Below are 14,667 nucleotides of genomic sequence, written 5' to 3'. Positions count from 1 at the left end.
CTCTCAGAAATATAATTACAATGGCTATGGTACATTCTCTTTGAGTATTAGATTAATGCTACTCCTAAAATATGACTTCTGATTATCTTATGAAGGAAAATTTGTATTTGAGAACTTAAAATAATCAGATTCTTTGAACTCTACCCCTTTGGCATACATAAGATATAAAGTTAAACTTCATCAATAAAATAATAAGGAAGTGTTTTAACCGCAAGACTATTCACTTCCTTTTAAAATGTGTTGCCATTTTTGCCTAGTTTACTTTACAAGATAAACTGAAAGAGACTTGTGTCATTAGTGTTTCTTTAACAGTGAAGTTTATTTGATTACTGTATACAGACATGGCCTAAGTTGACAATCAAATAAAATGTAACTGCATGCATATGTCTCTGATAATGAACATAAATTCATTAGTTTAATTATTTTAAAAATTCAGAATTCCATTATTTTCTTTAAATGTCTAATAAATCAAAATTTACTAGAGCTTTGGTTTTGTTCTTGTTCATTTTAGAATAGAAACTTAAATACATATTAAAAAAACAAGTGTTTTGCTGTTTCTACCTACATCATTCACTATAGATTTAAGCGCCTACTGTTATGTTAGCTTACTTCAGGAAAGATATAAAATTAAGGTCTACACTCCTGAGGAAATTATTTTAGAAACAAGTCATAATACATAAAAGCCCTAAGAATAAGAAAAGACAGTATAAAGCAACTAGTAAAGTATTTAATTCTCATTAAAGAAAAACATACACCCACATCAAAGTTAAAGAAGATAGTGAAATTCATTTAATAATAGATATGTTCCATATAAACAATTTGTCACAAATTTTCCATTTTAAGAGTCCACAGGAAAAAAATCACAGTATGCATAGACTAGAAGCAAAACACATCGGACAAATAATCCTAGAGATGTTTAGGTTGTCAAACTTCTACAATATTTCCAAATCTTTTTAAGGTTTTTTGGGGGAGGCATGATGCATTTTTGACTTTTCACCAAGAAACATCATTTCCTACAAATTCCATCAAGTTTTAAATTAATGGTGTTTGTTTTATATTAACCAAGAAATGGTTTATCCATTACCATAAAAATGCATTGAAAATACATCTGGCTGAGCATGTCCAAAAGGGAACAGTGTATTTTGGGGGGCTTATAGACAATTACATGTATTTAAATGACCATACATTCTTAACCTTTTTCTTGGATGCAATTTGGAAGTATTCTGCCTTTTAATAACCCAAATTGGACATCATGGTTACATTTCAATGAGTAGCATCATACGGAAATTATCTAGTTCACACATGTCGCTTAGGGATGCAGTGTTACCATAGTTACTACCAGACTGAACATCTCGGGAAAGCAGAGCCACTAAGTCTGTCAATGTGCGGCAATACAGCACGTTTGATAGGTTATGAGCCTTCATTTTCCTTCATTCTGAGGCTTTTCCGATGGGCTTTGTGCTGTTTCTTCATCTTTCTTTTTCACATCTAAAAATAAATAAAAATTTTTCATTCAGTTTCAGAATATGTTGACATATATTTCATAGTATATTGGAGTACAACAGTTGGCTCTCCTTTCATGCACTCCAGTCATTTTCTACTTGATTAAGACACAGTTGTTCCTCAGTCCAGACAGAAACTAGACAGAAGGATGAGGGTGGGTTTGGGAATCTGTGTTCTTCTAGTTAAGTTTCTCTGCTATTCTTCAGAATTATTATATGCCAGAGAGGCTTCTAAGGTATTCTTACAATTCCTATTCATAATTGGTCCACTGAAACACAAACAGGTTGAGACATGCTCAACATCACAAGCTAGGAAGTGACAGAGCCACGATTTAGACCTGAGCTGCCTTGATCTGTAGTCCACTCCTTTAACCAGCTCTGTGCTGAATCACACTCTTCCTCACACTTCTACCCCCTGTGCTCTTAGGAGATTCTCACTTTCTACTTTGCAGGAAAAAAAGTAATAAATTCAAAGCCATCAAATAAAGCTCCTTCAAAACTCTCTGTCACCAAATCTCCAAACCACTCTGTGCTCTTCCCTCACTCCTTCTGCCGTCCGTCCTCTTACAGTGGCAGATGTGCTCCTCAGGACCGGCTCCATAATCTGATAGAGCCCCATGCAAAGTGAAATACAGCACCACGTGTTCAAAAATTATGGAAAATTTTGAGACAGCAGAAAAAGAACATGAAAGCAAATGTGAATCTCTCTCGAGTCCAGGGTCTCCATGTGCAGGTCGCACACCTTTGGAGCTGGCCCTGCTGCTGCTCACGCTGTCCAGGACTAGTCACTTCATGATCCCGGAGCCTACCCCTGCATCAGGGAGCCGACCCCACAACAGTCATCCCCTACCCACCATTTCATCTGACTTTCTTTCTTCCAATTCCTCATTTCCTCATGTCACTACCAACTTCAAACTAAAAAACAAAAGGCCTTCTTCCAGCTGCAATGCCTCCACTCATTGATCCTTTCTTTTACCCTTTAAAATGCATCATCTTTTATTGTCTCCATTTTAGATTAAAACTATTAAGTCTCTACTAGTTCTCCCAAATTGTTCCCGCCCAAAATCAGTGATGGTGTCTGAAGTAAAATCTGATGGACCCTATGCAGCTCTTCAACTTTCATTTGGGAAAGATTTATTAGGCATATATTACGGGCCAAGCAGTGCAGAAACAAAAACACATTCCAGCTCTCAGGGAGCTTCTAGTGAGAGATTAAGACAATAAACAGAATAGGTTCAATGTGTGGTATGTGAGACATGCTCAGCACTATGTAGAAAATTAAATAGAAATTGCAAGGCAGTCTTCGGACCTAGAGACTGAAATTTTAGATGGGGTCAGGAATGCCTCACCGAGAAGGGGCCCTATAAGTAAAGACCCCAGGAGCCATGTGGCCAGCAAGGAGAAGAGCATTCCAAGCAGAGAGACCAGCAAAGGAAGGTACTGCAAGTGGGACAGTGTGGAGAAAAACGGGGGGAAGATGGGGTCAAAGGTATCAGGAGGCTATATCTTTTAGGTGAAAAATGGCAGATGTCTGGACAACTTTTGAAAGTAGAGCTGCCAATATTTGCTGATGGACTAGTTGTAGAGTTGCAAGAAAGAGGAGCGACAAGGATGATTCCAATATTTTTAGCTTTAGTAACTTTAAGTTTGAAACTGCCATTTACTGAGATGAGGAAGATACAGGAAAAGCAGGTTTGACTGGGGGCACATATCTGGAGTTAACTTTAATATCCATTTAGCTTGAGATTCTTTTTACATATCCAAGCAGAGATATCAAGTAGGCAGTTAGACCAGTAAGTGTGAAGTTCAGAGCTTCAGTCTGGAGATAACAAATCTGTGAGTCACCAGGAGGATGATCATTATCTCAGTGGGACTGAGTGGGTATCACAAAAGAGGAAATGTTGATAGAAAAGATATCAACAGACATCTACTTCATTAAGAGACAGTAGAGATAAGGAAACAAACAGCTGTGAGGAAGCACAGCCAGTGAAACAGGGAGACAACAGGAGAGTGGAGCGTTCTGGAAGCCAAGGGGAGAAGTGCGGAGGGGGAGAAGGAATAATCAAGTATGTGTTAAAGAAGAAACAACAGGCCCGATTGGAGTCATTTGCTCCCCAAACCAACACTTAATTACAGTTTCACCCTTTCCCAGGAATGTGACCTTTTAACAATCAATCAGGAATTTTCTGGTCAGTACCAGTGAGGTAATCCATCACAAGGGTCCTCTCCATCCATCCCCACCTCACAAAGAAGATGAGGAAATCTTATGATAAGATCCCTTGCTCTTTCCCCTAATGGAGGGTGACTTTGTCTGAAACAATCCCTTCCCTTTTGCTAATAACATCTTTCCCACTCTCCTATGTATAAAAACCTTGAATTTTTGTACATCGCCTCATCTCTCCACTTGCTAGATGGGATGCTGCCCATTTCAGGAATTGCTTAAGAAAGGCATAGATCTTCAGATTTACTTGGTTGAGTTTTGTTTTTTTTTAACAAATGATAGAACTGCCAAAGATCAAGTAAGATGAGTATGAAGAACAGACCATTAATTTCAGCAGACAATGTCACCTGCAATCTTGAAACAGCCTGAGGGATGGTGCGGTAGGAGTTAAAAAACAGGACAAAGGATCTGGAAATGTGTCCACCTTCTCCTCTGTAAGAGCTTTTTACTAGTTGCTTGTTTTGCAAAGAATGCTTTTATCTTTGATCTTCTGGTGCCTGGATCTTTTTAAAACATATGTTGCCATTCAGATTTCAGTTAAGGCTTTCCTAATTTTCCAATCTAAAGTAGCCACCAAATAACTCTCTACTACAGCATCCTATTTTAATTCTCTGAGAGAACATACAACTGTTGATGACATATATTTATCTGTTTATAATCTAACTGCCCCATCGGAGACATAAGATCCATGACAGCAAAAATCTGTCTGCCTTATTCACCACTATACTGCTAGTTTTTAGAATGGTGCTTAGAAATCAGTGGATCTAATGATGGATCAAATGAATAGTTAGTGACGGTGGGAGATAAGGAAAGGCACTTTGTGACATTTACTGTTTCCTATGCTGCCACCTTCTCCTACCTCTTACTGATATGTTATAGGGCATCATTGTCCTTCCTACCATGGCTATCAATTTAAATGAGACAGATTAAGATGAATTATGAACTAGAAAAATTTCAAACAGGTTAATTTCATGCAGGATGCAAGACTTTTTGTTATAGTAGGTAGATAGCTAGACATAAGCAGGGAGAAGGAGGGGAACTTCGGTCAAATGCTTGCTTACATTCTACACATTCTGTACAAGAACAAGCCGTTTTCTTCAGGACGGAGATTGAGGATAGATGACAGACTTGCCAAAACTGGAAGGTTCCGGCATGGAGGAGAAGCTGGCCCTGACTTTACCTCTAAATACATTAGACACTCATCAACATAGCAAAATCCACACCCCTCCATCGTTAACACGGTACAGATCATGCCTCCCCAGCAGATGGGAGGATGGAGGAAGCACACACTCTAGGAAGACTGCACCTGTTCCCTTTGAAATCTAATCTCACTTAGTGAGTATTCATCTCCCTTCACATAAAAAAGGCTGCCTATTGTTCCTTGCAAGACCTCCTCTGGGTCTCCCTGTGCCCCAACTCTCTGGCTTGTACTCCTTTCTCTGGACTTCACTATCCAAATAATGCTCAGCCACTTTTTTGCATCTGTTCTTGCATTCTTTTTCACAATGAGACTAAGGTCCCATCTCTGGTAACACTTCCAGGTCCTAGATTTCTTTCCACCTAATAATATTTATCAAAAAACAAAAGGATAGATCTGAGGGAAACCTACAGATCTCCCCCAGAATTTGTATTTTTAAATGAATAAAACCTTGAAACCATAATGCCTGAGACAGACCCCAACTTTTAACAATATTCTTTCAGGTAACCGTTTCTCTAGTAACCAAAATAAAATGGTGAAGACTACTAACTCTCCTACAGTGTATTGTTCTCTTTTCCTTAACTAAGTAATGTCACAAGCATTAAGGTTTTGTGTGTGTGTTCAGGGTATATAAACTTCATTCAGACCTGTTATCCTCACAGGTAACTCACCTTCTCTGCCGCCTTACTAGTTGAGGATGGCCCTCCAATAGCCACATCATGTTCTGACAATCATATTCTATTTTGTAACTTGAAGACCAAAAACATTACACATATTTTTATTGCTTCGCTTTCTTCCATCTTTTCTTTCATCTTATAATAGTTTATGTTGTACGTGTACACTTTTCTACTATTACTTGTAGTGTCACCGGTAGTGTCATGAGAAATGCAATGACCTTTAGAAAAAGGTGGTAGTCACAGAACTCCAGGATCTCACCATAGTGCCTGGCCTTACAAGGATAAATGTATTTCCCAGGGGTCAAACCAGGAACATTCATAACTTAACCAGGTAATCAATGACCTCCTGAGATAAAGAACCAAGACTTTCTTCTGAGGCTACATGAACGAGGTACATGTGCAGAAGCTTCCAGTCCTCTTCCCTCATTTCCACCAGGAATACATTTCTACACACACACTGGGATTCCCCTTGATGTACAAACTGGAGCACAAGCCAGTTATTTTGATAATGACTTAGAAGTAAAATCATCTTTAATCTCTTTGAATGTTTTTAAGTGAAGGGTCCCTTTTCAAACTTTACTACAAGTATCCTTATATTTCTTTTCATAAGACTAAACTCTGGAAGATATATGAACTGTATGTAAGCAATGGGGACAAAGACCTAAGATTTTCCTTCGTTAGTTTGACAGCGCTCCTTTTTTCTTAATGCAAGTTTTTCCACTGGTTGAAGAATAATCACCTTTTTTAATAAACACTCAAAGACCTCAGTTCTAGTTGAAAATAAACTTCTTCTTTGATAGGAGAAGTAGCAGGGCTTGTAGGATACTACAGTGAAGCAGAAGCTTCCAAAGTGATTTGTCAATGGACAGCAGAAGGAAAGTAAGTTTCTTACTGAGTGCTTCTCAATCAATTTTGTAAGCTCGTTGAGGAAAGGGATCACGTCTGTGCACCTTTTATTCCCCATCACGAGCACTGTGCATGACTTTACACAGCCAATGAATAAATAACTGTGCAGCTTCCACATACACACCCGGAGATACAGAGATGAAATTGTCCACTTTTAGAAAGCCTGAAAAATCTACTTAGCCTTAAACAGAATCTGAGATGTTTTAGTGTAAAAGGAAGAAAAAAAGAGCACTTATAACTAGTTAAGAGGGAGACTATTTCAGAGGAAAGGATTAGGGAGAGAGAAGTTCTGCAAATTTCAAGAGACTTTTCATGTTACCTTCCTTCACGGAGAGGTCCTCCAATTTGAGGGGCAACTCTGAGGTTCCTCCAGTCGCAGCTGAGCCCTGAATGTCGGGTACAGCATTCCGGCGGCCTGCCCTTGCTGAAGATGCAAAATTGTTGACCACAGCCTCCACATCAGTCATTTTTGGTGAATCTGTCCTCATAGCAACACCTACAAAAAGAATGTGCACAGGAAGAAGAGGATGAGCCTGTTCTGAGGTAAATGTTCGCCGTAGTGGTTGAGAGGCATGGCTAGATAAAAGCAACTGGCTTGAGAACCTAATCACTGGTCACATCCTTATCCATATCTACTATTAGGTCTACTACACAATGTCCATCTGTACATTCGAACACCCCCTGAATAGAGCAGGAAGTTCTCAGTGTGAGCCAGGGTGCTATAAATAATCCCTGCGCCAAATGAGCTGCCGGGGCACTTTGGGCACATAATCTCTTCCTTCTTGTTTTGCTTTTCTATGGATGGATGAGCCGAATGAGAGCTTGGAAGGAAATAAAAACTTGTTTGGCCACACCTGTGAGGACCGCCTGCCAGTATTTGCTTGTGGAGTTTGTTCATGCTGAAAGCAAATCACTATAATTTGTAGGGACCAAACAAAAACACTCTGTTCCCACACATTAGAAACAAGAAATTCAACTTTATCTCAAAAGCTTTTTTCCTTCAGTGACAGCCATGTATTTCTGTCACTTCTAGTCTCTCAGACCTAATTCGCAATAGCCTAATCTTCATGTTTGCGAGAGTAAGACCTGTTTTACCTTTTCTTGCCTTCAAGTGGACATGGTAATTATTTGTGCTTTCCTGAGCATCCTTTTTTCCCCCTAGCAATTGTCTGTCTCTATGAAAGAATGTTCAAAAGATCATTCACTATACAGGGAGGGAGGTCGCAGACATTGCTTCTTCTAAAACGAACCCTCTTTCACAGAATGTTTTCTAATGAATCTTTCTTAGGAAAGAGTCTTCTCAAGAATAATGACATCAAGCACCCAGGAACTCTTTGTAACTACAAAATCATGTTTGATTATTAGTATCACTGTTCGCTTCTCACTAAGTTTTATTTACTCTATCACTCTCTGATGCATCTTCCTTAATCCTAACAAAAGACTTCTTCCTGCTGGAAGATCTGAATACCTAAGAGGGAAACTAGAATTTCTTTAATACTGCATGAATGTTTTCACATCTGTCATCTCACATCTCCCCCAAATCCAATGAGGTATTGAGGAACAGCCCTCACTATGTAGATGTAGACACTGGGGCTCAGGGAGGTTAAGAGACTTCTTTAAAATTGCACAGCTGCTAGTCTTGCACATAAGGATGCAAATTTCAGTTCACTTTGAGGCAAGACGACCTGGATCACCATAAAATTACCTTTTCAAATCTCTATGATACCTGTAGACAGCCACACAACATTTCACGTAGGGTAAATGTTATATATACATATGTGTGTATGTGTATGTGTTTGTGTGCGTGTGAGAGAGAGACACAGACAGAGAAGAGAGAGAGAAAGAGATCACCTGTACTTGCACAGGTGCAGGATCCTCCCTGGCTTCCTTATGAGACCCCCGACACATAAATTTCGATTAGAGATCTCTTCTCTGCAGCTTGTGAGAAATGCCTGATACCAGTTTAGAAACAGACTCCATTTGTAGACCTCCTTTCTGTCCTCTGCCAATTACCATCACAACAGAAGCCATTGCTGTTTATTTCTGTGAAGCCTCTTCCTGTTTAACTGCACATAAGTTAACCATGCCAAATTTGGAGGGGCAGCTCCATGAACACTTTTCTTACTGACCTGGTAGTCCAAACATCTTAAAATTGAAGATCACAATCTTAATGAAAATATTAACATATATAATTTTAAATATACAAATGCTATATAAGTAGGTGTAGGTAAACTGCTGCAGCAAGATGGGGTATGTGAAAGGAAAATTGAGTTAAAATTTGTATATTGAAAAAGAACTTCCAAAAGATGGCCTGTAAAGTAGAGCCTCAACATGGAAGAAGAAATTCTGGGCTCCAAGTTTATTTCAAGATTTCTTTGCTGCTGGAAGTTTCCGGAAGTTTTTGCTTTTCCTTTGTAGTATAATTTCAGGCATAGGCTTTCTAAATTAGTTCTTTTTTTGTCAGTTGGTGTTAGAAAACAAGATCAGCACAAAAGGATCTAAGAGTTTGTCAAAATTATATTTATTAGCTACCATTTTAAAATAAAAAATAAAACTGTGTATGCAGGGAGGCCAAGCAACAGGCTGCTTTACTCTGGGGCTTTAACTATTAGTCTGCTCCTTTCAGAGCCTGCCACTGCAGCTGAGTGACCAGGAGGTCTTGCGGCCTCGCAAGGTGGACAGTCACCCCAGCCCATCCCCAGTGGCTGTGGAGAGAGGGAGCTTTCTACTGTGAAAAATCATCTGATCTCCCTGACAGAATGTGTGGTGACTTAGAGATAGATGGCTGACAGAAGCATGTGAGCCCACACAGTATTTCTTAACTGGAAGGCAGCTATGCTCACTACTATACCACCAACGCAAGAGCAGTATTTCTTAACTGGGATCATTTAATTCCCTGGCAAGGAGATTTATTGCAGCATTGGAAATAATCTGAAAACCTATAAGGGAAAAAAATGGTTGAATAAACTAAATATTGTGTGACAGAACATAATACAGATATTATAAAGAATGTGTTAAATCCAGTTAGATCTGTCTGCAGAGAGGTACCCATGACATATTGTGACATAAAACAAGGTTTAAAGGTAATATTTAGAGTGTGTTGGTGGGGGGAAAGTAATGAATATAATGAGATCTCAACTTAGTAAAAATAATGAAAATCATAGTTGGAAAGTAAAAGAAAAAAATATTATTAACCATGTTTTGGTATCTCCTTGCATATTTTTAACTTGCAGTAAGTAGCACATTTTACAACACATTTCACCAGGCAGATTTATGACTACACAGATGTTTTAGCCCAAAAATGCTCTAAAAATAACATTTTGGCAATTCAACCTTAAGTGACAGCCCCTCCCTCTCCCAAATAGTCATCTTGTCTGCATTATTGTCCTATGCAACATTGACTACATATATATATATATATATATGCTTGAATTTTTTAAAGAGATGAGACATATATACATACACACACATATGTGTATTAGAATTACTCTTTTCAAGCACTTTGTAACATTTAAAAAACATATAACCTATGGAAAGATGAGGAAATGCTAAGAAAAACAAAAGAGATTAACTCCCAGTTTCTTTTAATTTTCTGGGCTTAAAAAGCTAATTATGTCTATGTTTGCTAACCAAGGTGGCTGACTCACAAACAACTCTTCCTCTTTTTCTTCTACGGAATTAGCAGAGAAATCTGGATGACTTCTGCTTTGTCAACTGTGGCTGCTTACAGGAGCTGGAACCATTTGAACATTTGGGGAGTTCAAAGAAGCCCTTCCATGCCTACAGCAAAATAATAGGATTTTCATCGCCTAGGACACACTTCCATCTCTATTGAAAATACACAATTTTCAGGATGCCTGAACAAAAGGCCAATATATAGTCACACACACACACACGCCAGCATCTTTGCAGGCTCCACAATATTGAAAATGCAGCAACCGCACAACTCTGTCCTTTGAAGGACAAAGATCTCCAAGATAAATGGAGCAGTAGAAGAATACATATTTAAAAAAAAACCACTAGTCAGTTTCCAGTAGTCCCAAAAGAGCCTGCTAAGATTAATATGTAGTATGTTAATAGTATAATTATAAAGACAGCTTTTATAACCTCTTTGCCTCCCAACTGAGATGTTTCATCCTCTGAGCTCACACTCACATGTTTTTCATGCTTCCTTACTTGAAGCAAAATGCAAGCAGGTGTATGTTTATCGCAGCACTATTTACAATAGCCAAGACATGGAAGCAACCTAAGTGTCCATCAGTAGATGAATGGATAAAGAAGAGGTGGTATATATACACAATGGAATACTATTCAGCCATAAGAAGAAAACAAATCCCACCATCTGCAACAATATGGATGGAGCTAGAGAGTATTATGCTCAATGAAATAAGCCAGGTGGAGAAAGACAAGTGCAAAATGATTTCCCTCATTTGTGGAGTATAACAACAAAGCAAAACTGAAGGAACAAAACAGCAGCAGACTCACAGACTCCAAGAAGGGACTAGTGGTTACCAAAGGGGAGGGATGTGGGGGGGCAGGTGGGGAGGGAGGGAGAAGGGGATTCAGGGGCATTATGGTTGGTACACATGGTGTGGGGAGGGGGCTCACGGGGAAGACAGTGTAGCACAGAGAAGGCAAGTAGTGACTCTGTGGCATCTTACTACACTGATGGACAGTGACTTTAATGGGGTATTAGGGGGGGGGACTTGATAATAATAGGGTGAACATAGTAACCACAATGTTTTTCATGTGAAACCTTCATAAGAGTGTATATCAGTGATACCACATTAAAAAGAAATACACGGAGGTGGTTGCCTTTCTTCTAATCTCTGGATCCTTATCACTGGCCCCATCTTCTGCTATGAAACCAGTACTAATTCTACATGTAGGACTTGAAATAATCACCTTACCCACCTAAATAAGTTCTCTGGGGCTATGAGACAGCTTGAAAAAACAAATTAACAAAGGGTGAATCTGCATTTTGGGGAAGTCAATGCTTTTTCTGACTAAAAGACACAGAGACAGAGATAAACTGGGCTCAGCTGATAACCAAATGACACATCCGTCTCTCTCCAGCTTTCAATACCTTAATACCTTGTGCTAGGTATATTTAGTTCTCTGCCCACAAATCCCTTTTTGTATGACTTTCTGCTTTGGAACATGCAAACTGCTTCCAAACCAGGTGAAAGAACAATTGCCTCTTTACGTGGACCATCATCAGATAATTTACTATCCAGTTAACATTTTTTGAGCTCCTACTAAATTAGGAGGTAAGCTAAAATGAATTGTGCTAGACCCACAAGCTGCAGAGAGAAACCCACAGGCCAGTGAGCACAAACACATTCTGATCTTTTCAGTTCACTTTTGTGAACCTAAATCCCATTCTTTGGAAATAAAGTAAAAGCATCCACCTTTAAAATGGGAATCCTTGAACACATCTAAGTATCAAGACCATTTTAGGCTAAACAGAGTTTACGTGGAACGTGTACTTGCATAAATTTTTTTTTAACTTAGAGACACTCCTCTTTTTAAAAAAATTCCTTCACGTATGGTGTTTCTGTGCCTCAATTATAAGCCTAAAGGAATTCTATGTTTTGTCTGGTGATACATGTATTTTATTTCTTGCTTAGGTTCTTGCTTGATAATGATCTAAAAAGACCCTTCAACACACATTAGTAGGCATGTTAAGGTAGGCAGTAAGAAATGAGTGGCAGAAAGGAAGGGAGAGGTGGGAGCCAGTAACCTTTCTATGTGGGTTTATACCCACTCTACCTAAAATGAGAAGACAGAGCCAAGAAATCCCCAAGGCTGATGCCTGCACAAAAGACACAGAGACATGTCGGAGAACAACTTTGGCCCATTCATGTGATCATTAGGTTACTGCCCCAGTGGGTTTTTCTGTCTGCATTATGGGTAAGAGCATACACAGACCCAGAGCAGATAAACAATCTAAACCTGTCAGTCAACTAGCCCCACCTTAACACCCCTCTCACACTTTCCTATAAAACCAACAAGTATTCAGATAAGCAAGGATGGTTCTGACCTCTCAGCCTTCCACCCCCTTCAGAAGTGTACTTCTACCCTACTGAATAAAATTCTATCTTGCTTCCTACTCTTTGTCAAGTGCAACCAAGGAGGGGTGGGAAAGACCCCTCCCTGTAACAAGCACACAAATCTATTTTCTCCACAGAAAATTTTTGACAGCTTAAACCCATATAATTCAAAACGCAAAGTCAAATTAGTTTTCCCATAATCCTCCAGGTCAGGTAATGAACAAATGTGAATACCTTTCTGGCACAATGACATTTGTTATATTAAGAGAGGGCCACGTAGAATAACATGGACTGATGTGGATTCGAATAAAAAAGATTAAGTCTAATAAACCAAGTGATCCCCTTAAGTATGGGGGTCACATGTAACTGTCATCATACTCTCTTTAGTTTCTGCCTGATAAACTTACCCGACACGCACACTCCACAAAGAATTGGAGAGAGTTTGTTTGCCAAAGGGCTTCCACCAACCCCGTGCAGCTTCCCAAAAGACCAATACACTGCTCCCATTATTGCAGGAGTTTAAATTTGAAGGACCATACAGCCCAACCTTCCAGCCCCAGATGCCTGAGTGACTCATTAACATAAAGCAGCCGTTTTGTGTCAAAGTCTTTCTTAAATTCAGAAAGTATTTTCTGCCATTATCAGGACTCCCTCTGCTATTCTCCAAAACGGGTTTCCCTATTTACTAGTACATTATCCTGAGTGGTGTGTGTTAATAGGTGTGTGTGTGGTATCCAAGGCACAGGGTGATATTTTCAGGTGTCCTTATAAATCATAGCCGAGAATCTCTGATGGAGTTTTGGCCTTTTGTCTCCCACCTTTTTATTATCTTCTTGAGTGATGAGAATTGAGAGGATTTAGCATAGATTAAAAGAAACCATGCTCAATCTTTTTTTTCCATTTTATCCCAGACTCTACCAGTACTCCTTCATTCTCATTTATTATTCCTTTCCAATTATTTCCACATTATCCTTTCCAATCAGTGACTGAAATACCATTATGTTTCTACTTTATTAAGTTACTGGAGCCTGCTTAAGGAAGTATTTGGATTTAATTCAAAAACTGTTTATTTAACACCAACTGTGCCCATTCCAGTGAGATTTGCCGCAGTAAGAACTGCCCCTGTCTCTACTGGAGACCTGGGAAGGCTGAGGGCTGGGGGCAGCTCCCATAAAGGGAGGGAGTGGTTAATTCCAAAAGACTGCAAGGGACAGGGCTGCGCAGGAAACATAGCTTTTGGGTGAGGTTCCAAGAATGATAAGGAAATTCCAGTGAGAGACTGCTCTCAGACCATCTACTGCTCATTGTTACCGTTTTCCAACCATTTTTGGACACAAGGTATTCCTAGATTTCAAAAGGGCACAAAAACTCCCCAAGGACACAGAATCCCAAGAATCGAAGTTGCACTAGTGGGAAAATGATACAATTTTGAGGTTCATACTGTATGAGTACACCTTTCCTATCTCAGACTTAAATCAGCCTGTCTGTGCAGTGTGGGTAAATGCAAGGCCTGAGTAGTTCCTTTTTTTAATGAGACAGTGGCTTTAAAATGTCAAGTGACTTCTGATGACATCAATAGGAAGGAAAGAAAGGGAAGTTAACTCTGACCAACATGGTTACAGTAGAAATGGTTTTGTATCCTCCTCCTGGCACATAGACTGGAATATACTTGCCCAATAAATTCAATAAATAAATATTTCATTAATAGCTGATACCTATAAATTAAGAACAGCAAACATAGTGAAGGTGCTTTTAATTATTAAATTCTTAATAAAGACTAGAAGTTAAAGAATGAAATATTAAAATGAATCTTGTTATTAACATTAAAAAAGCTTTGAGGCAGCCTGTAGACTAGTGGCAAATATAATGCCTTTCAGCTGCGGTAACACGGATTGTCATATGCAAAGCAGTAGTTTACATAAAAACTCTTAGAGAGCCACCAGCACCCAGGGCATCTGGATAGTTACACTCTTCAGACACCAGCCCTCTCTGGAAGGCTGATGGCTTATAGAGCAAATCCTAGTTTCAACTTTTTCAACTAATTGTCCTTTGCCATTTTCATTCTCAACAAGGGGAAATAAAAATAAAGCCCTTTATCCTCGAGAGGATA

General features: G+C 39.1%; 1 protein-coding gene across 8 annotated transcripts in view; it reads right to left on the bottom strand.

Moving 5' to 3' along the window:
• Positions 1–300: 300 nt before the first annotated feature.
• The window catches only part of PKIB (cAMP-dependent protein kinase inhibitor beta), a 111,355-nt gene continuing 96,988 nt past the window's right edge, over positions 301–14,667 (bottom strand). For 7 of the 8 annotated variants that reach the window (XM_036993650.2, XM_036993645.2, XM_036993654.2 and 4 more), the window contains 2 exons: positions 6,824–7,000; positions 301–1,488 (listed from right to left, as the gene is read on the bottom strand). In XM_036993650.2, coding sequence (XP_036849545.1) covers positions 1,421–1,488; positions 6,824–6,992 — 237 coding nt within the window. In that variant the 5' untranslated portion in view covers positions 6,993–7,000 and the 3' untranslated portion in view covers positions 301–1,420. Of the gene's footprint in view, positions 1,489–6,823; positions 7,001–10,151; positions 10,279–14,667 lie in introns of those variants that run through there. The other variant, XM_073219532.1, reaches the window with a different exon arrangement.

The sequence above is a fragment of the Manis javanica genome, chromosome 13 (genome assembly GCF_040802235.1).
Source record: "Manis javanica isolate MJ-LG chromosome 13, MJ_LKY, whole genome shotgun sequence".
Lineage (NCBI taxonomy): Eukaryota > Metazoa > Chordata > Mammalia > Pholidota > Manidae > Manis > Manis javanica.
The sequence above is the reverse complement of the archived record's forward strand: the minus strand, read 5'-3'. Positions and strand labels throughout refer to the sequence as shown.